Below are 22,678 nucleotides of genomic sequence, written 5' to 3'. Positions count from 1 at the left end.
TGCCGAATGGCTTGGAGGACAACTTACAGGTGGTGGTTTACCCATGTACCTGTTTCTCTTGATGGTGTTTTTGAATTTGGAAAGTGCTGTTTAAAGACCATTGGTGAATTTCTGCAGTGCATCTTGTCATAGTACACCTTACTTCTACTGAAAATCAGTGGTGGAAGAATGAATGTTTGTGGGTTTGGTGTCAACAAAGCGGGCTCTTCTGTCCTGGATGGTGACAAGTATCTTGAGTGCTGTTGGAGCTGCACTTACCCAGGCAAATGAGGTGTCCCATCTCACTCCTCACTTTGCTTTGTAGAGAGTGAACAAGAACTGGGGAGTCAGGAAGTGAGTTAGTTACTGCAGGATTCCTTGCCTCAGATCTGCTCTTGTACCTGCTGTGTTTATATAGTCAGTCCAGTTCAGTTTTTGATGAATGGAAACCCTAAGAAAGTTGATGGTGGAACATTCAGCTGGTGTTGAATGTCAAGGGGTGATGGTTGGATTCTGTCTTGTTGGAGATGGCCATTGCCTGGCACTTTTATGTCACAAATATTGTTTGTCACTTGTCAGCCCAAATCTCAATACTGTCCAGTCTTGCTGCATTTGGACACACATTGTTTTAGTATCTGAGGAGTCTCAGATGTTATGCAGACTTGATTTTAATAATACCACAGAAATTTGATATACAAAATAAATTACCATGCTATCTACGATAACACAGTTTTAGCAATTTCAAAGATAGAGCAGAACAAGATCCCATCTATTCCCCAACAGTGTCAGTTTACAGTTAAACTAATTCAGAGAAATATTCCTCCCCATCCAATCTGTAAATTTGACTTTATCAATTCTCAGTTTCTGTCTTGTGAGCTGTGAGATATTTTTTTCTCTGGAATATCACACAATAGATAAATTAGATTTTCTCAGCTTTGAATACATAATGCAGCTTCCTGTCACACAGTCCTGGTCTGGAAGATGCACAAACTATAGTCTTTCACTGATGTAACATACGTCCTTATGATGGAGTTACCATCACTGAATTCTCCCACTATCAACATCCTGGAGGGTTACCATTAGCCATAAACTCAATTTGTCTAGCCATAAATATACAGTGGCTACAAGAAGAAGTCAGAGGCTAGGAATATTGTGGCGAGTAACTCACCTCCTGACTCCCCAGAGCCTGTCCACTATCTACAAGGCACAAGTCAGGAGTGTGATTGAATACTCCCCAATTGCCTTGATGGGTGCAGCTTCAACAACACTCAAGCAGCTCGACACCATCCAGGACAAAGCAGCCTGCTTGATTGGCGTCATATCCACAAACCTTCACTCCATCCACCACTGTTGCTTGGTGGCAGCAGTGTATACTATCTACAAGATGTACTGCAAAAATTCACCAAAGATCCTTAGACAGCTCCTTCTAAACCCAAGACCACTTCCATCCAGAAGGACAAGGGTAACAGATACGTGGGAACACCACCACCACCTTCAAGTTCCCCTCCAAGCTACTTACCATCCTGCCCTGGAAATATTGCCAGTGAGGTGATGGCCCAGTGCTATTGTCACTGGGCCGTTAGTGTTCTGGGGAGCCAATTTTGAACCCCGGCCCAACAGATGGTGATTTTGAATTCAATTTAAAAATCTGGCAATAAGAGTCCAGTGATGACGACAAATCTCCAATTATCAAAAAAAACCCATCTGATTCACTAATGTCCATTCGGGAAGGAAACTGCCATTGCTAAAGTTGCAGACCCTTGCTAAAAGTTATAGAATTAGGGAATCTATAGGCACTTGAGAATTAAATTTTTCACAGACCTGAAGATCCTGAATGGAAACATAAGTAAGTTACACACAATAGGTTTAATCAGCCTTTTGTAAATTTTAGAAATGTTTATGACTTTATAATATCGTCAGCAGTAAGTGTACAGTTTATGGTGAATTCAGATGGTGGAAAAGACTACTTTGATTCACTAACCTTCTTATTTTTTTTCAATTTGTTCTTGAAAATAATGTTTGCCTTCTTTACATGTTATAAAATTGTTATTTGTAATGACTTTATTCAGTGGGTGACTTGTATATTATAGCATTAGATGTCATTTAGTTGTCTTTTACCAAACCATGGCAAAGTGTCATAATTTGTTTTTGCTGTGGGTCAAGTGAGGAGGCAGGCCTAAATTCTACTTCAGCCAGAGTAGAGATTAAACCTTGTGCCAATAGCATTAATCTGAACCACGCAATAGTCATTGAGCCATTTGAGTGATCTGGCAAGGCAAGTGGTGGGAATGAAACAACGTGTCTTCGGATGGATATAGATATGTTGACTGATTGGGCAAAAACTTGGCAAATGGAATGTAGGACAGAATCTTACCAGGCTCTGAGTAACATGGGTGACTGTGAGATATTCAGCAAAGCCCATCTCGATATTGAGATCATCACTTTGCATCTTGTATACTTTTCTTGAGCAGCAAGGTGAGATTCTCTCCAGGCAGCAGTGAGTTCCCAATTGTTATTCATCTTTGGTTGTGAAATGTCTGTTTAACAAACAAACTCACTATCGTATGCAATCTTGCCAAACCGTACTAGCCATCAGTAAAACTCGACACGGAAACCAGAGTGGGTTTTTGGCAGGTTCAACTCGCTGCTTGCTCCAAAATACCTCCATATTGCCCGCAGCCAAACCGCATAGCCGGGTACATTCCACTAGTACATTCCACCAAACCTTCTACTTTCAGGAAACCTTCACCAAAATCCTGCCATCCTCTAATTCACTGGCACTGTGCCCTGCATTGGGTACAGGTACTGGGCAAGGACAAGAACACACCCCACAGTGTGAATCAAAGTGCCTACCACGGTGACTCCCTTGCTATCCCTGCTATTGCAGATTGCATTTGGACACTTTTTTTTTTGCAAAAAAATTCAGTCGTCATTTTGGTCATGACTGTTCGTGGCATGCCTACAGCATGCATGTTTTCCCTTGCACCAGCTGTTGGTGCAGTCACACAACCAGGCAGGTGACCATGATGTTGCACCATTCCTTAGTCAGGGGCATTTCGTCGTATAACAGAAGTTGCTGGAAAAGCTCAGCAGGTCTGGCAGCATCTGTGGAGAAAAAAGTCAAAGTTAACGTTTTGGGTCCGCTGACCCTTCCTCAGAACTGAGGAATGTTCTGAGGAAGGGTCACCGGACCCGAAAGATTAATTCTGATTTTTTTCTCCACAGATGCTGCCAGACCTGCTGAGCTTTTCCAACAACTTCTGTTTTTGTTCCTGATTTACAGCATCCGCAGCTCTTTCGGTTTTTATTTAGCATCTTGTCGTATATCAGTCTGCCACATCAGTCTGACACATTTGTGGCCGTGAAGAGACTCACAACAGTCAGGATAGGTGAGCCACCATATGGGGGACAGGGATGCATCTGCAACCATTATGCTTCAGCAAAATTGCAGTCCAACACATGCTATCCTCGCAACACAGGTATTCAGGGTGCTGACCCACTGGCTATTCTGCAACATTACCCATCTCTTTCTGTTACACCTCCCTGTCATTGTCAGCACTGAGGAACTCCTCAGTGCTGTGCATGTAGCCACTGAACGGTAGGCAATGATGAAGTGCGGAGTGACTTAAGCTCCTAGACTGAGCTGGTACCATGCACACACATTGCTCCCACACAATCTATTTCGTACTCGTTGTGCACCCCAACCTAGTGCTTTAGTAATGCCCAAGGAGTGATGATGCAGGGTGAAAAAAAGCAGAGACAGAGACAATCACACAAGTGGTGAAAAACACTGGCATGTAGGGTGATCAAGGAACTCTCCTCTGAGGGAGACAGACTGATCCTTGGAAGGGTGGATGTATCTATAAGACATAAGAGGCCAAAGGTGCTGCAGCTATTGGTTAGTAATGTTATTCAATGCCTGATTAATGTGACGTTTGCTGTCGGGTGACAAGTGTTACTTATTCGGAATTCAGGACATGGATGTCTCCACAGGAATGGTCCCTGTCATCTACTACTAGAGCAGGTGTCCTTTCACAGGAAGGGGTGAGGACACTGACATCCGATAGCCCCTGCCACCTGTCTTACAGTGCTGCACTGTGTTATGGGATGTCTTCTCCTGTGATGACATAAGGGAGGTGAATGAGTAAGACACAAGCAGTGGCATAACTGTTAGGGTTGGTGCATGTGGGGAAAAGAAGACGAGGAGGTCTGAAGGAGTTTGGGGTAACAAGAGCAAGTGAGGGAAAGTGTTTTGTGTAGCTGAGGAGGTGTCAGAATATAAGCATCAGTGAAACAGGGCTGCATGATTCAGAAATAGCTAGCAACCAGTTCAGCAGATAATAGGGAAGGTAAATAAATTTTTGACCTGTATTTCAAAGGAAATGAAGTATAAAAATAAGGAGTGATGGTATCCTGGAAGGGCTACCACATGATTTTGCATGTAGAACTTAGGAATAAAAGGGGGACAGTCACACTGTTAACAGTGAATTATAGGCTCCCAAACAGTTGGATGGCAGTTGAGGAGCAGACGTATAGTCAATCTACTAAAGTATATAAAAATAATGATAGGATAATTATTTTAGGGGATTTTAGCACCCCATTATTGATTGGGATAAAGTATAAAGTAGTATAAAGAGTTTACAGGAGGCAAAATTCTTAAAATGTATACAGGAGAGCTTTCATTGTCAATATGTAAATGGCTGTACAGGAACGGTGCAGTGCATGACCTAATCCTGGGGAATGAAGCCAGACAAGTGTTTGAGGTGACAGTAGGGGAGCATTTTAGTGCTAGCAACCACAATACCATGTATTTTAAGTTTCTAATGGAAAAGGGGAAAGACAGGTCTGCAATAAAGGGTTTTGAATTTGGGTAAGGTAGATTTTATTTAAATAAGACAGAATCTGACTGTGAACAGCTGCTCGAATATAAATCTATAGCAGAACAATGGGAGGCGTTCAAAAAGGTACTGGAGGGAGTACAGGTCCAACATGTTCCATTTATGGTGAAATGTAGGAGAATCCTTGATGTCTAGCAATATTCAGTACTGGGTCAAAAGGAAAAGAGAGACATATAACAGATACAAAGGAAATAAAACAACAAAAGCCCTAGAGCAGTATGGAAAGTGCAGGCGATCTCAAGAAAGCAATAGGAGAGCCAACAGGGGCCATGAGAAAATGTTGGTAGGCAAGACTGGGGAGAAACCCAAGATATTCTACAAATGCATGAAAAGGGGAAGAGAGTAAGAGTAGGGCATATTAGGGACCAGTGGGGCAATCTGTGAATGAAGCCAGACGAAAGTGGTAGGGCTTTTATTGAATATTTCACATTTGCCTTTACTTGGGAGAAGGAGGATACAAGTACAGAATTTGAGAAGATGAACTGTGAAGCTCTTGAGCAGATTGATATAAGAAGTGAGAAGATATTGGAGATTTTGGCAAATTTATAAGTAGACAAATCCCCAAGTCTGGATAAGTTGTATTCCAGGCTGCTGTGGGACACAAAGGAGGAACTTACAGCTGTCCTGACCCAAATTTTCAAATCATCTCTGGCCACAATGAAAGTGTAAGTGTTCAAGGACTGAAAGACAACTCATGTGGTTCCATTTTACAAGAAGAGTGGTAGAAATAGACCAGGACACTATAGACTAGTGAGTCTAACAACAATGATAGGGAAATTATTGAAGAAGTAGTAAAGAAGAAAATTAATCTCCGTTTAGAGAGGCAAGGCTTGATCAGGGACAGTCAGCATGGCCTTGTTGGGGGGAGGTTATGTGTAACAAATCTGGTACAATTTAGTAAGGAAGTAACTGCACGTTTGGATAGGCATAGGGCAGTAGATTTAGTTTATATGGATATCAAGGTCTTTGACAAAGTCTCACATGGGAAAGAGCCCGGTGTGCAGCGATGTACGACAGACTGTATCCCTTATTGTTTGTGATATTCACAAAATGTGTAGGTGAGAACTTGAAAGGAATAATGAGTAAGTTTGCGGATGACACGAAGATCGACTGGGTGGTTGACAGTGACGAGGAAGGTGTTAGGTTACAGGAAGATATAAATGAATTGGTCAGATGGGCAGATGAGTGGCAGATTAAAATGAAACCCTGATAAATGTGAGGTGATGCACTTTGGAAGAAGGAACAAGAAATGGAATACTCAATGAATGGCAAGGTGCTAGGAAGCTCAGAGGAACAGAGGGACCTTGGGTGCTTGTCCACAGATCCCTGAAGGTGGCAGGATGGGTTAATAGGGTAATTAAGGAGACATAAGGGATGCTTGTCTTAATCCATATATGCTTGCATATATTACAAGAGCAGGGAGGTTATGTTGGAACTGTACACAACTTTGGTTAGGCCACAGCTGGAGTACTGTGTGCAGTATTCTGCACTATAGGAATGATGTGATTGTACAAGAAGGAGTGCAGAGGAGATTCACCAGGATATTGCCTGTGATAGAACATAGAACATAGAACATAGAACATTACAGCGCAGTACAGACCCTTCGGCCCTCGACGTTGCACCGACCTGTGAAACCAATCTGAAGCCCATCTAACCTAAACTATTCCATTATCATCCATATGTTTATCCAATGACCATTTAAATGCCCTTAAAGTTGGCGAGTCTACTACTTTTGCAGGCAGGGCATTCCACGCCCTTACTACTCTCTGAGTAAAGAACCTACCTCTGACATCTGTCCTATATCTATCACCCCTCAATTTAAAGCTATGTCCCCTCGTGCTAGCCATCACCATCCGAGGAAAAAGGCTCCCACTGTCCACCCTATCTAATCCTCTGATCATCTTGTATGTCTCTATTAAGTCACCTCTTAACCTTCTTCTCTCTAATGAAAACAGCCTCAAGTCCCTCAGCCTTTCCTCATAAGACCTTCCCTCCATACCAGGCAACATCCTGGTAAATCTCCTCTGCACCTTTTCCAATGCTTCCACATCCTTCCTATAATGCGGTGACCAGAACTGTACGCAATACTCCAAGTGCGGCCGCACCAGAGTTTTGTACAGCTGCAACATGACCTCATGGCTCCGAAATTCAATCCCTCTACCAATAAAACCTAACATACCATACGCTTTCTTAACAACCCTTTCAACCTGGGTGGCAACTTTCAGTGATCTATGCACATGGACACCGAGATCTCTCTGCTCATCCACACTACCAAGAATCTTACCATTAGCCCAGTACTCTGTATTCCTGTTACTCCTTCTAAAGTGAATCACCTCACACTTTTCCGCATTAAACTCCATTTGCCACCTCTCAGCCCAGCTCTGCAGCTTATCTATGTTCCTCTGTAACCTGCGACATCCTTCCGCACTATCCACAACTCCACCGACTTTGGTGTCATCTGCAAATTTACTAACCCATCCTTCTACGCCCTCATCCAGGTCATTTATAAAAATGACAAACAGCAGTGGTCCCAAAACAGATCCTTGAGGTATACCACTGGTAACTGAACTCCAGGATGAACATTTCCCATCAACCACCACCCTCTGTCTTCTTACAGCTAGCCAATTTCTGATCCAGACCAGTAAATCACCCTCAATCCCATGCCTCCGTATTTTCTGCAATAACTTACCATGGGGAACCTTATCAAACGCTTTACTGAAATCCATATACACCACATCAATCGCTTTACCCTCATCCACCTGTTTGGTCACCTTTGGAGCATTTCAGCCTGTAGAGAGGCTGGATAAGTTCAGATTGTTTTCTTTGGAGCAGAGAAGGTTGAGGGAGGACCTGATCGTGGAGAATAAGATGATGAGGGGCATGGACATGGTGAATAGAAAGCAGTCAAAGCATCAATAACAACAGGGTATAATTTTAATGTGAGAGAGGGAAGTTTAAAGGGGATTTGAGGAAAAATATTTTCACCCAGAGAGTGGTCGGGTTTCGGAATGCGCTGCCCAGGAGGGTAGTTGTGGTGAGAAACCTCACAACCTTTAACAAGTATTTAGAGGAGCACTTGAAATGTTAAAACATTCTAGGCTATAGGCCAATGCGGGAAAGTGGAGCTAAAGTAGGTAGTTGTCTATTTTTGGCATTACAAACTCAATGGGCTGAAGACCATGTCTGTACGGTATAATTCTATGATTATATGATATGTTGGAGCCTTGAATGCTACTGGTCTTCCTTGGCCACCTACACGTATATTCAAAAAACTCAGGTGAAGGCTATATTATGTGAATGCAATAATATCTTTCAGTAGAAAATACCTGTACCAACATGCTCTCCTGGTATCATAACAGTAATGTTAAGAAGTCCTTTTTGCAGTGCCAGGAGGTGAATGAGTTCATGCACGTAAAATTAAAATTGAGCTTTCTGTCTACATCAGATATGAGCTGCCGTTAGAGTCCCTATGATTGCTGCCATGTCGTTGGTCTGTTCACAGAGTGATTATGAATTCACTTTGCTTTTGTAATGCAATCCCCATCAAAAGCCGAAAAATATTTACAAAACCATATTCTCCTGATTGGCCTGTAGACAGCTCGATGTACACAATCACCTTTCAGAGAACTCCACAAGAATCCCTGCACCAAACATAAAGCTGATAATATCCGGCATATTTTCAGTTTGATGAAATATGTCTCCAGGGCTCCACAGGAGAGCTTTTCAGCTAAGTATTAACCTGTAATGATAGAATGGTAAATTCTAAATCTGCAGTGCTTAAAGAGGGATGACTTAACATTCATGGTATTATCTTTAATAATAATCTGAAACATTGTCCATGTAAATCTCAGTGCCATTCCTTTAGCTTACTTCTGGTATTGGTTTTCCTTTCTTGCAGAATATTTTGGGCTAAAATCCCTTACGGCTAATTATTGATGTTGGAAAGTTACTCAAACGAGCCATGGATATAAAAGAACGAAAACCCTACCGGTCTTTAACAAAGAGCAGACATGAAAAGGAGAGACGATATACCAGTTCTTCAGTGGATAGTGAAGACAGCAAAGTACCTCACAAATCCTACAGCTCCAGTGAAACACTCAAAGCATACGATCAGGATCCACGGTTAGGCTATGGTAATCGTGTCAAAGAAGTAGTTCACCAGGAATCTGATGAATACGGCAGACCAGGTACCGTGAATCATTGTGAAGATAAATTTACTGCAAAGAAAAGGGCAAGTCGAAAGCATTGAACCAGTTCAGAGGTTTAATAATTTGTATTGAATGGAGACATTCCCAGTGAATAACTATAATCTATTTCTCGATGTTAATTGCTTAGTAGTCACATAAGACAGAAATGTTATGCATAAATGAAATATAAAGTTGCTAATACAAAATTGCATTTGTACAGCACGGTTAGCAAAACAAAAATATGACTGCTTTACAGAACAGGGGAGAAGGGTGAAAAAAGGAGAAAAAATTTTCAATATAGATAGAGTCATAGAGTTATACAGCACCAAAACAGACCCTTTGTTCCAACTCATCCGACGGACAAGCTATCCTAATCTGATCTAGTCCCATTTACTAGCATTTGACCCATATCCCTCATATCCTTCCTATCCATATATCCAACCAGATGCCTTTTAGATGATGTAATTGTACCAGCCTCCATCACTTCTTCTGGGAGGTCATTCCATACATGCACTATCCTCAATGTGAAAAAGTTACCCCTCAGGTCCTTTTTATATCTTTCCCCTCTCACCTTAAACCTATACCTTCTGGTTTTGGACTCCCCTTCCCTGGGAAAAAGACCTTGGTCATTCACCCTATCCATGCCCCTCGTGATTTTATAAGCCTCTATAAGGTCACCCCTTGGCCTTCGTTGCTCCAGGGAAAAACTCCCCAGTGTATTCAGCCTCTCCCTATAACTCAAACTCTCCAGTCCTGGCAATATTCTTGTAAACCTTTTATTTGAGATATTCTCAAAATTTGAAGACAGGAAGGATGTTTTTGTTATTAAGAGAATATCAAAGGAAAGAGGCCTAATGACTAAAATGTCAATCTCTAATGATAGAGCAACGAGAATGCAAATGAGCAGTAATCCAATATCACAGAAACAAATGACCCATTGAAGGATATAAAGCTGAAGAAGACCAATCTGATATTGGAAGAGGGGCTTGTTTAATGAACGTTGCATATTAGCAGTTATCAAAGGTTTGTATGACATGCACGAAAGGATGAAACTTTTGGGGTTGCTGGGATTAGTTTGGTGAAGTCATCATTGGGGATAGCACATGGAAATTTTAGAGTTGTTTGGAAAATCCAATTTTGGTTATTATAGGATAAGTTATGTGCAATAATCCTCATGAAATATTTTGAAGATGTTCATGAGGTAGTAGACAGGAAAGTTTTGCAATAATGAAAACTCAAGTCAGTTAAGGTGTTTACATCAGTGTGTGTGTGTGTGGGGTGGGAGGTTGGCCTGGTAACAGTAATGATCCAGATTTATGAGAGTTATCAAGATTAACCTAGAGTCTTTTCTTTAAAGAGAAAGGAAATTGTACACTCGGCAAAAAAAAATTATGTCAGTCTTCAGAGTGACAAAGGGGATAATAAACTAAATATTCCAGGGAAATGCAAAGAGAAATGAGGACTGAAACTCACCAAAGCCAGAAATCAGTATTTTAAAAAAGGGCACTAAAAACTGGCATATCCCAGATCCTTATATTTTTCACCCCAAAGCTTTAAAAACAATATTTGAAGAAATTGCAGGTGATTTAGCTGTAATCTTCGACCATGTATTCAATTCAGCAATTGTCCATTTAGAGTGGAAAATTGCAAATGTAACTCTGCTGCTGAAGGAAGATTAGGAATCAGGGAATTGTATACCTGATAATTTAATGTATGTTGTGGGGACATTATTGCAGTGTGTAACTAAGGGCAGGGTGGCTGAGCACATGGAAATTTTAGAGTTGTTTGGAAAATCCAATTTTGGTTATTATTGGATAGGTTATGTGCAATAATCCTTATGAACTATTTTGAAGATGTTCATGAGGTAGTAGACAGGAAAGTTCCTAAGGACATTGTTTACATGAATTTCCATAAAGCATTCGAAAAGTTTCCTCGTTGGAGATTAGTTGTTGAAATGTACAGTCTTAGATTTGAATGTATATATTAAGCCTGGTTAGGAGATTAATGGGCCTAGTCAAACAAAGAATAAGTGGAAGGAAGTGACTGGAGATGGCCCACAAGGATCTATGTTCAAGTCTCAACTATTTGTTGTATTTTCGAATGAGTTTTATAATGCAATAGAAATCCATGTATTCAAGTTTGCCAGCAGTACAGATTGGTGGTATAATGGTCAGAAGATAAAATTGTTTTGGCATAAAAAAAGAAGTTGATGCATTAAGCAAAAAGGTAAAAATTTTGATAGATGGACCTCAATGCAGATAAGTCCTGGATTAGAAAGTGATAGATTTAAGTATTTTTCTAAACAGTAAAAGATTAAGGGTAATGGATTTATATCAATAAACTGTAGTAAACGTGCAAAAAAAAAAGACTGACAGATTGCTAATCTCCATAATTAGAGGGCTATAATATTGTTATGACCTCAGCTGATGTCATTGCCAGACAAGTCAGATACCAGACAGGGACTCAGTTTTATAGCTCATAGTTTTATTTGTTTTTGTTTCAGAGAAGTGGTGTCTCGCTGAAACATATCAAACAATGCTGCAGATTTTGCTTTACCAATGAAACAGAAGTTTATTAACAAAAGAAAAAAATAGAATAAACAGAACTATCAATTGTTAACACAAATTCAAAGATTTTTAAGCACACAAAGTATAATCCCATTACTCCTAGAACACTCCTTTATAAATTAAAAGGAAGCAAAATAGGTTTTGTATAGTGCCTGAAATACACCACTGATAAAGAACCCATATGACTTACTCATACAGTATTCAGACCAGAGTCTCTGTATCTAACAACTGTAACAATCTAACTAAGTAGGTGAATTCAGTTGTGACTTTATCTTTAGACTTGAACTGCAGAGAGATTCTTTCAGGAGTATTATCTACGTGCTTAAATTGACTCAGCTTTAAGTAACTTCTTCAGGGTTTTATCCCCGCAATTCTGGCCTGGGATTAACATTAATTCTTCACTATAAGGTAACCTAGTTAAAAACCCTATATAAAAAACTGAAAGAACTGCAGATGCTGGAAATCAGAAACAAAACCAGTTCTGAAGAAGGGTCACTGGACCTGAAACATTAACTCTGATTTCTCTCCAAAGATGCTGCCAGATCTACTGAGCTTTTCCAGCAATTTCTATTTTTTTCCTAGTTCATTATATATCTTTTCCTTCCCAGGAGCACTGCTGTATGCAGCTATTCTATTCCAAGGACATCACCGAGACTGCTCCAAAACAAAGAGAAACATACCTCTCTTTCTAAACTAAGGGTGTTTGCTTTAAGATTAAAAAAAGACTCTCCTAACATTCTAAATTGGAGCTTGTTTATCTTGTTCAATTGTAAAATTCTAAAAGCTAAGCCTCAAAGATCGATTTAAAAGAAATCACCCTGGTAACAGAAATATTTCCAGATCATTTATTAACTTCAGATACACTGGAAACCCTCTGGTTTCTGACTCAAAAACCAGCAAACCAAATTCACAATAAGCAATTACACACATATATACGTGAATATGTAAATGTATTATGTATACATATATAAATTCCACAGTTCACATCACATATAATGGGAAGTAAGTTTTGCAACAGCAAGGAAAGTACAGTTTCAACATCAGAAAGGATAAGTTCACTTTGGAAGGAGTGAAACACTGATTCCCTGGACCATAAGTTATTCTTGGAAATGCTTGTATGAGGAGAAGCTATATAAAGTAGCCTGATTGCCCTGGAATACATAAGGAAAGAGGTAATATGATTGACATTCTTTTTAAAAACTTGCACAAAAATGACACGGCAGATAGGGAGAAACATTTTCTGATGATGGGGAAGTCTGTGTCAAGGGCATATCAGAGCCAAACCATTTCGGAGAGAAGTTCAGAAGCTTTCTTTCATGAAAAGGTCAACAACATATTGAAACAGATCTTCCACGGAAACTGATAAATTCTAGATCAATTAATAATTTAAATCTATGGAATTAAGATGTAGATCAGCCATTCATTATTTGGATGGAATGGCAAATTGGGCCAGGAGCTGACTAGTGTAAACCTCTAACCAAGTTCTTGCAAAAGAATGTGATATTACTCAGAAAAGCTAATATGGGCTAAGTAACAATATATTAACAATAATTGTTGTGTTCTACATTTGTGTTTATGGCCAAAGTGAAATGAAGCTTTAACTGTGGATGTTAATAGAATCAATTTTTGAGACAGCTAAATAGATGCTAACCAAAAGAACTAATACAGGATCAGATTTATTACATTTTGAATAATACCTGTGGTCAACAATGAAGTGATAATGCATGCTGTCGACCAAAACTGCCCAGCTATCTAAAGCAATGATAAAAGCAAAGGATAGGCCACAACACCTACCCAACAACAACCTATCCATCGACTGTTAATTTGGGTTCTTTCAATCAGCTCCTGACTCAGTGTAATCTTGGTCTGAACATGGACACAAGCGCTGAACTCAAGGGGAAGTAAGGGTTACTGCCTTTGACATTAAGGTAGTAATTTGACTGAATGTAGCATCAAGAAGCAAAACTGGAGTCATTGGGAATTGTGGGAAAACTCTCCATTAGTTCAGTCAAAGTTGATGTTTGTTTTATTGGAGGTCAATCATCTTGGTTCCAGAAAATCTTTGTAGGAGTTCCTCAGGATAATGCCTGAGGCCCAACCATCCTCAGCTCCCTCATGAATGACCTTGCTATCATCGTAAGATTAGAAATGGGGACATTCTCTGTTGATTGTACCTTTTTCCTCAGATAATGAAACATTCCACGTTTATTCAAATGCAGCAAGACTTGGGCAACAGCCAGGCTTAGATTTATAAATCTGAGAGAATCTAACTATCGTTTCAGTAATATTACCATATCTGAATCTTCCACTATCCATATTCTGGAGGTTACTGTTGACCAGAAACTGAACTGGACTAACCATATAAATATGTTGGCTATGGGAACAGATCAAAAGCTAGGAATTCTGCAGCAAATAGCTCATCCCCTGACTCCCTAGAGTCTGCCCAGCATCTATTAGGCACAAGTGAGAAGTATAGTTGAATGCTATGCCACTTACTTGGATGTGTTCAGCTCCAGCAACAACGAAAAAGCTTGATATCATCCAAGATGAAACAACCTGTTTGATTGGTATCACATTCAGCATTCACTCCTTCCATCACCTATACTCAGTGACATCAGTGTGTAACATCTATAGGATGCACTGCAGAAGCTTACCAAGCCACCTCCAATGCCACCTTCCAAACCTGTGACTAACACTACCTAGAAGGACAAAGGCACAAGATGCATCGGAACACTATCACCCACAAGTTCCAGGCACACACATATTTCCAGTGTCATTGGGTCAAAGCTCTGGGGCTCCCTCCTATCAGTGCTGTGGGTATACATACTTTCCACAGACTGCAGTGGTTCAAGAAAGCAGCTGGCCATCACCTTCTCAACAATACTTGGCTTATTCAGGGGCTATGATCATGTGTTTTAGAATCACACCGACATCAATGTTGGAGAGTGAAACCGCACAGGCTACGGACTAACACATAGGAATACTAGTAGCAACTTCGAGATTTTCATGTTATTAGGGAGGCAGTGGTGAAATGGTTATGACAATGGGCTAGTAATCTGAAACCCCAGGCAAGTGTTCTGGGGGCATGTGCTTGCATCCCATCATGACAATTCACAGAATTTGAAATTAATTTTAAAAAATCTTTGTAAAATGTCTAATGGTGGCCAGGAAGCCATTGCTGATTGTTGGAAAAAAAAATTATATCCCTGTGGAAATCCAGCAGTTCCCTGCACCTTACCAGCGGCTCTATATGACCTAATCATGTGATTTTTATTGGCCTTACCAACATAAATCTATGGCGCACAATCCCTAGTTCTTTAATTTCCTTTCTATAATATTTGCACAAAACCACCAACAGTGATCTTAACTGTGGATTTAATCAATGTTTTGTGTAAGTTCATATTTGCTTCTTTTGTGCTCCATGCCCCATTTGATAGAACATAAATGTCCTTTTAAATGGCTGTATAATCAAAGACATTTATGTTGAAAGCCATGTTTGCCTCTAAATAGTGGGTTAGCAACTCTAAAAATTTTTGAGTGACATTATGAATTATTTGAATAGAAAATAACAATCTCTCCAAATTTAATATCTTTGAATGAAAAATTATGCTTACATTAAATATTGGTGCAATTTTTTTTGTATGTTGGTAAACACGAGTATTCTGCCAGATTAATTGCTATTTTTAATTGTTATGGGAAAAGTGAAGTAAAAATGTTAACAGTAAAGTGAACGCAATCTCTTACATCAAAGCAGGAAGGAATATATCCTAGCAATTTTCTGGTTCCTACCATTCAATTTTGAACTTTATGAAAAGGGCACGTTAGGCTCCAGGTATAAAATATATCTATTCCACAGCATTTACTGTGAAGAATTTTGATTTTCAGTTAATTGCGGCAGTAACTTTTAATAATTTTTGACAAGACTTCCCAAGTCCTGAGATTCCCAAGTCCACAAGTGAGTCAACAAGCAGAATGGAAAGAAAACAAACAGATTTTGATGACATAGAGTATCTTCATAATTAATCTTAGCTGTTGGTTCAAAAAGACAACAGAACTGTTGGGCCGGAGGAGAAATCTTTCATGATTGGTTTGTTTATTCTGCAGTTACTACAAAAAATAAACATTTGGCAACTGTGAACAATGTTGATAGCATCAACGGACCATACGCCTTCATGTTTTATATTCAGTGTCAAAGTTATGAGCAGACTGTTTTCAGCAGCTTGTATTTATTTTGGTCCAGCAGGCCATATCTGTCACAGTCAATTACGAGACAGGAAGATGAAGAATGTGATAAAGTTAAAAGTTTTCATTTCCTTTTCTTTCTTTTACAAATGTACATTTACCTCAGTTTCAAAAGATTAAATTTTTATTCTTCTTGATTTTTCTTCAGATAGTGAGGCTTATGACTATTTGTACAGCTGGAATGCATTGAACTGAATTGAATTAAAATGTTCAGGTCTTGCATTCCCAAAAATTTTGTTGAGAATTCTTTTGAATGAAGCAGGGGCTGAGTGACACATCTTTTACTAGTGGGCATGAGCTGGAGACTTATGTGGAAAGTAATCATTTTAGAAGTGTCTGAAGAATATATCTATAAAAAATGTAAGGTTAACAATGGATTCAATTTTATTTAAAAACAAGCTGTTTGAAAGACACTTGCTGTTGTTCATGTGTAAGTCACTGAGCAATTTGTCATGCACCCTGTACGAATTACAAATCAATGCAAGTTACTGGCCAAATTTCACAACTCCACTGTTAACCTCTTCCATAGACAGTAGTGAAGGCTCAATTGTTGACTATATTAAAAGCTGCATTCAACAAGATCTATAAGATAGTCAAGTATTGAGGGGTTGAGGGAGGAGAAAGCAGGAAAGTGGAGTTCCAGTGCAATCAATGATTGATTGATTACTGGATCAGGCTAAATTGACAGAATGGTTTATTTCTGCTCGTATTTCTTAGGATTTCATAACGTTATGATCCCTGTGATTTTTATTAATTGATGTATTACACCTAACTTTGTGTTTAATATGCAACTAATATCTATGCACAACCTTTTATTGATATAATTGTTAATGGCTGCCAATCAACGTCATGCTCAGAAAACAAAAGTCAAAAGTGTTGGTTATTAATTCCTTTGGGCTGTCTTTACCAATTCAATCTGTCTTTATTTCTGTTTAAGATTTGACATTGAATTCACCCTGCTAACTTACCTTCTTTCTTTATACATTTTTCAATTCTTATATATTGAACATATCCAATCAAGGATGAATGTGCTATTTATTCTCTTGCTCGGTTAGGTCTCAGCTGTCTTGTTATGTTACCAATCTGCATTTCTCGCAATTTTTGAAACCAAAAGTGTAAACAACATGTTATACTTCAGCAACGCCTAGCCTGATAGTTTTAGATTCCATCTTTAAAATTGTTCGAAGACACAGTTATTTTTAAAACTGCGACTTGCTTATGTTGCCATAGTTATACGCAGTGCCTGTAGCCAGACTATAGATATCCAGAATTGTATGATAATAATGATTTATTTCTCACTAAGATATGTTTCTGGATCTTCTGCTTTGCTCGTTTAATTGCAGTTTACCTGCTCTCACACTGTTATCTTCATCAGTGTTGTGTTGAATGACTTTGGAAGAAATATTTTGCTGTAACAGTCTAGTCATTGTGAAGTTATAACAGTACTTTTTGTTTTTCTCAGATAACTGTAGGTTGTTAATGAAATGACATAGAAGTTACTGTATTCTGCCTTTTTATTTAAAATGAGCTGATCACTGATATATGTTTGAGAGTGATACCAAATGCAGAATTCAATAAAACAGAATGAACATAGAAGAAATGCTATTTTAGTTCACCAGGGCAGCCCTATAGTCCAAAAACAGAATTTATAATTCAATGCCTAGGTCCCTCAGTTGGCGTTTTTCATCAAATGCTCTCTATTTTATTTTTAAAATGATGAACGTTCTCAGCCTTGATTGCTCTCCTTAACCATCCATTTCAAACATGTACCGTCTTTCTTTGATGCATTTAAACCTGACCTGTCCATTCACTTTGCTTCTTTCACATTTCAGTCTTTGCTCCATTTTCATTCTAGAGGTTATAGGAATATTTTCTTAGGGTTAAACTTGTCACTGCCCATAAACATATAAATGTGACAATAAATTGTTAATCCTCTCTCTCTTCTCTGGTATAAAGAAATTCAGCCTCTCTTTGTCTGCTCTTTGTGCTCAAGTATCTGTTGTGAAGTATGGGAATTCCTTTACTGTAGCTTTTCCAGTTGCATGATATCCTTCTTATAACATGTGCAGAGACCAGAAGTATATGCAATACTTCACACCAGGACAAACCAGTGCACTGTCTATGTTAGTTACTGTATCCTGTAGTTTCTGATTGTGATTTCAGACACTCCTGGCTGCCTTTATTGCTGCTCGCACATAATGCTAATTATTTCAACAAACTGTCCACAATTGGCCCTCCTTTTCTTAAGCTGAATCCTAACAAAATTTAACTTCCAAATCCAATAGTTATTTCTCCATCCCTTGTCAACTTGTCAACAAGAAATTTACTTGATCATGTCACACCCTAGCTATCCAATATATCCAGATCCTTCTGGACTGGTTGGGTCTGATCTTGATTTGTTTTTACAGTAGCTACCAATATCTTAAGTGTTGTCACCAATTTGACATGTCCACTTCCAAATTATTACTATATAATTTGATTGGCTAAGGTTCCAAAGTCAGATACACTGATTTTCCCCTGCAATATATGTCTCTGAAAAATCCCCTTCAATGCAGTCAGCTGCCAATCCATTTCAATAGCTTGCAGTTTATTCCATATGTTTCTACTTTACAGGTTAACCTTCTATGGGTAGTGCTGAAGCAAATGGAAAGCTATTCAAATGCTCTGATATCATATCAAATCATTGTAACAACAAAATCTGTATTGCATCAGATGCAAAGTGCTGGATTTAAGGAATTCCACCTTTTTGTATTTATTCCTTGCAATAACAGTCCAAACAGCTTTCCTAACATTGATGTTATGTATATTTTCAGGTTATGATACATTGACTTTATAATTAAGGCATAATGTGGTTTAAATAAGCCTTCTATTCAAGAATTGGCCTTGCTATTTATTATAGCTGACTTCGGGTCTATATATATTTCTCAAACATCTTGTCCAGTTAAATAACATTTTCTTCAATATTGTATAAATACATTCCAATATCCTCTCACTAAATGTCGATTATTTGCATGCTTCTTCACTTACCTGCACTGAAAAGACATCAGTATGCTCAATATTTTCAAAGTTTTCAATTCCCTCTTCTCATTAGTCATTGATGCATTACACGAAGTGTTAATTCACTTCAAGTCAATTACAGCTCTAAAGTAACATTACAATTGTAAAAAAAAACTGTGTGTAGTTCCAGTGCTTTCATTTTAGCCAGCAGTGAATAGCTATTAGCTCAGCTTTTTTATCCTCTGCTTCCAAGAGTTGTATTTCGTGAAAAGTATCTAAGTGAAGACAGGAATGCCTGGGAATGATGGTTGGGGTGGGATCATCTAATTACACTGTTAAATTGTTTAAGTCTTGCATAACTGAACAATAGAAGCATTTGCAATATTTTCTGATAAACTGAATGTTGTTTCCTAGGCTCAAATTTTTCACTCCGAGAGTTAGGACTGACTGAAGCTACACCTCATCCTGGCACTGGATATCGGACAGATTTCGGACTGCCACACCACGGATACTCGATAACCGCGCGCTCTGACACTGAAACAGATGGGGTCATGTCTCCTGAAAATGCAATGAGGCTTTGGGGACAAAATGCCAAATCAACACGAAGCTCCTGCTTATCCAGTCGGGCAAATTCTGCACTCACTCTTACTGACACAGAGCTTGAGAATACAGAAAATGGTAAGAAACCAAAAAATGAATTTATATTCCACCTGGAAGAAGTTATTTGAATAAAGAATCTCCGAATTATGTTGTTTGCATTACAAATAGTGCTATATTTGCAGTTAAAGATCAGAGTAGTTGAACTAGAATCAAAATCAGTTTTATCAATGCTGTCATAAATAGGTGAGGAGGAGTGAAATGGTTTCCGAAAGAACTGCAGATGCTGTAAATCAGAAACAAAAACAGAAATTGCTGGAAAAGCTCAGCGGGTCTGGCAGCATCTGTGATGAGAAATCAAAGTTAACATTTCGGGTCTCTTCCCAGGGTCACTGGACCTGAAAAGTTAACTCTGATTTCTCTCCATAGCTGCTGCCAGACCTGCTGAGCTTTCCCAGCAATTTCTGGTTCTGTTAGTGGAAAGGTTTTGCCTGTTTTCCCACTCCATGTCTGATTGTCACAGAGATTTTGAATTGAACATGTTAAAGACTGTATTTGCCAGTTCAGTGTATACTTATTTATTTATGTGTGGAAGGCAAAGCATTAGCCCAGACAGGACTTTTAATTTTAGTAAGTAACAGTTTAGTTTAAAAATATTAAAATGTCAAAAAATATGCCCTGAATTCTGCAACTTGCAGACATGCTCATACCAAACATGCAAAAATGCAAATTACATAGCACAAGAGGTTAACTTTGGACAGGTTGAAATTCAGTAAGAAAGACAAAGTGCGTGGTATTCATTGGTTGTAACTGGCTGTCTGGTTTGGCTGTAAATATCTGAAGCTTTGGTCCTCAGCTGGAAATTTAAGGTTGCAGCTGAGTCTTCTCTTCTGGAAGTGCTGCCATGGAAACCTTTTAAAGTTCCCTGTCTGCGTGTGGGAACGTAGGCATCATGAAACTTGGCAGACAGACTGCCATCTTAGATGGAGCTACTGAGAGAGAGAAAGAAAGAAGATTTCTTAGCTGCTGGTAGCTTCAGCTGGCCCAAATGCAAGTAGCACACATGGTGTGGCTGGTCATGTGATTTATCTTTAACTGTGGCAGACATTCAAAGCTCCAGTGTCTACTCCAAAAAGGTAGCTTTTCTTGTTTAAGTTCTGCGCAGTGACGTTTTGAATTGAGGTACTGTGTCCCAGCAATTAACTTCTGTATAGTCATTCTCATGGCTGACTCCAGTGAATTTCTGTTTTTGATAAGGCAGATAGGGAGCAGTTAACATTTCTCCAGGGCTTTATTGTTTCTGGTTATATCTTTATACACTCTCCACCTCAATCTCAATGGAGTGGAGTGTGGACTACGTGGCAATGCAAATTGACAGCATTTCTTTTATAATTCCTGTTAATGCCCTCGATTCATTAAACATTGTCTTTTAAAGTCGGTCCATAGTCTACCTGCAGCTGATGAATTAAAAACTATATTTGATGTAGCACATCTTCATGGCACAACCAACAAACTGTGTTTTTCATCAAGGACTTCCTGAAATAAAAAGCAGTATTGAACCTTTTTGTCAGTGTAACATGATGACACAGATCACATCAAATGCATCAGTGCATTGCTTGCTCATGACATGTATTGCAATGAAAATGACACGTGCCAGCACTGACGTCTCTCCTGGGCATAAAGTGAATGTCTTTCAAACTGCAGGAAGGCTAACACAAAATTCAATGTTCTGTTATCAAAACATGTCAAATATACAAAAAGCAACAGCAAAAGTTTGTATTTATATTAATGTGTTAAAACAAGTGAAACATTAGAAAATGAAATACGACATCAAGCCAACCAGTCGCGTTTCATTAAGAAATATGAGGTGAGATAACCAAAGAGGTAAATGATTGGTTTCAAGGAGTGTCTTAAAGCTGGAAATTGTGATAGAGTTGTGGACAATTATAGGGTGGGCATTCCAGAGATTTAGTATATGCTGCTGAAAGCATGAACATTATTGATGGAATGATTAAAATTGGAGATGCTTAAGAGAAAAGAACAAAACTAGGGACCACAGAAGGATTTGAAAACAGAGATTTAAACATTTCCATCAAGGCGTTATTTGATTGCAAGACAATATAAACGGAGGAGTGATGGGTGAGTGGAACTTGGCATGCTTTTAGATATGGACAGCAGAGGTTTGGAGTGACTTTCGTTTTATGGGGTATAAAACATGATAGACCAACCAGGAGTGCTTTGTCAATTCCATAGGCAACAATGGTATGAATGAGGGTTTTAGCTGCAGAAGACCTGAGAAAGGGGTGAAGTTGGGTGATGTAACAGAGGTGGGAAAAAGAGTCTTTGTGATGATGCAGGTAATGCAATGATAATGATTTTGGATGTACAGTTTAGAGTGAAATGTGACACCAATGTTGCATTAAGCAAATTAGAAGCTGCAGAAATGCTGTGGTGAATAGAGAGACAAAGGCTAGATGGAGCACCAATAAACAATAAAACTGTTTATTGAATGAACAATGCAATTCATACTTGGGTGGCTGTTTCTACTATTTTTCTGCATTTGATGGACATTTTCAGTAGGTTACATGGGTGCAATTTGATATTTACCGATCCTTTTCCTAAGTTAAAGAGTTAACAATCCAATGTAAGATAACAAGGTATAGAGCTGGATGAATACAGCAGGCCAAGCAGCATCAGAGGAGCAGGAAGGCTGACGTTTCGGGCCTAGACCCTTCTTCAGAAAATCAAATGTCCTATTATAAATATTTGTCCTAAAATAACAATCCAATGTCCTTTCTTTTCTTGTTTCTTTCAATATAACACAAAAACCTACTAAAGTTTCATCCTTTGATAATGCATTAAACTGTCACATTACATGGCATCTTCCTCTTGTTTGAATTCGTAGTTACCTAATGTCATGATAGTGTCTTGACTCTCAAATTGGTCTTTTCAATGAATTAGCTTAGATAGTTCACTAATCAACTTTTTTTTTTAGTCATACCAATAGTTTGATTAATTTCCCAAATATTTCATAAGCTCTGGTTATTCATTCATTATATTCATCAATTTTGGTTCCTGCACTATAAGAGCATAAGATGTACTGATCAATGTTTCATAGCTAGAAATCATACTTTGTAAACCCGTGATGTCTTGTTTGGCATCTTGTCTCATTTCACGCCAGTGGTTTTGCGAGCTGTCACAAGGAATGCTT

The 22,678-nt window shown here is 38.8% G+C and overlaps 1 protein-coding gene across 1 annotated transcript in view; it reads left to right on the top strand.

Moving 5' to 3' along the window:
* Nucleotides 1–19,598, top strand: part of LOC125483379 (teneurin-4) — a 197,917-nt gene extending 178,319 nt beyond the window's left edge. The window contains exons 2-3 of the mRNA XM_048598393.1: nt 8,776–9,064; nt 19,285–19,598. Coding sequence (XP_048454350.1) covers nt 8,839–9,064; nt 19,285–19,598 — 540 coding nt within the window. The 5' untranslated portion in view covers nt 8,776–8,838. The remainder of the gene's footprint in view (nt 1–8,775; nt 9,065–19,284) is intronic.
* Nucleotides 19,599–22,678: the final 3,080 nt, after the last annotated feature.

The sequence above is a fragment of the Rhincodon typus genome, chromosome 6 (genome assembly GCF_021869965.1).
Source record: "Rhincodon typus isolate 14 chromosome 6, sRhiTyp1.1, whole genome shotgun sequence".
Classification (NCBI taxonomy): domain Eukaryota; kingdom Metazoa; phylum Chordata; class Chondrichthyes; order Orectolobiformes; family Rhincodontidae; genus Rhincodon; species Rhincodon typus.
The sequence above is the reverse complement of the archived record's forward strand: the minus strand, read 5'-3'. Positions and strand labels throughout refer to the sequence as shown.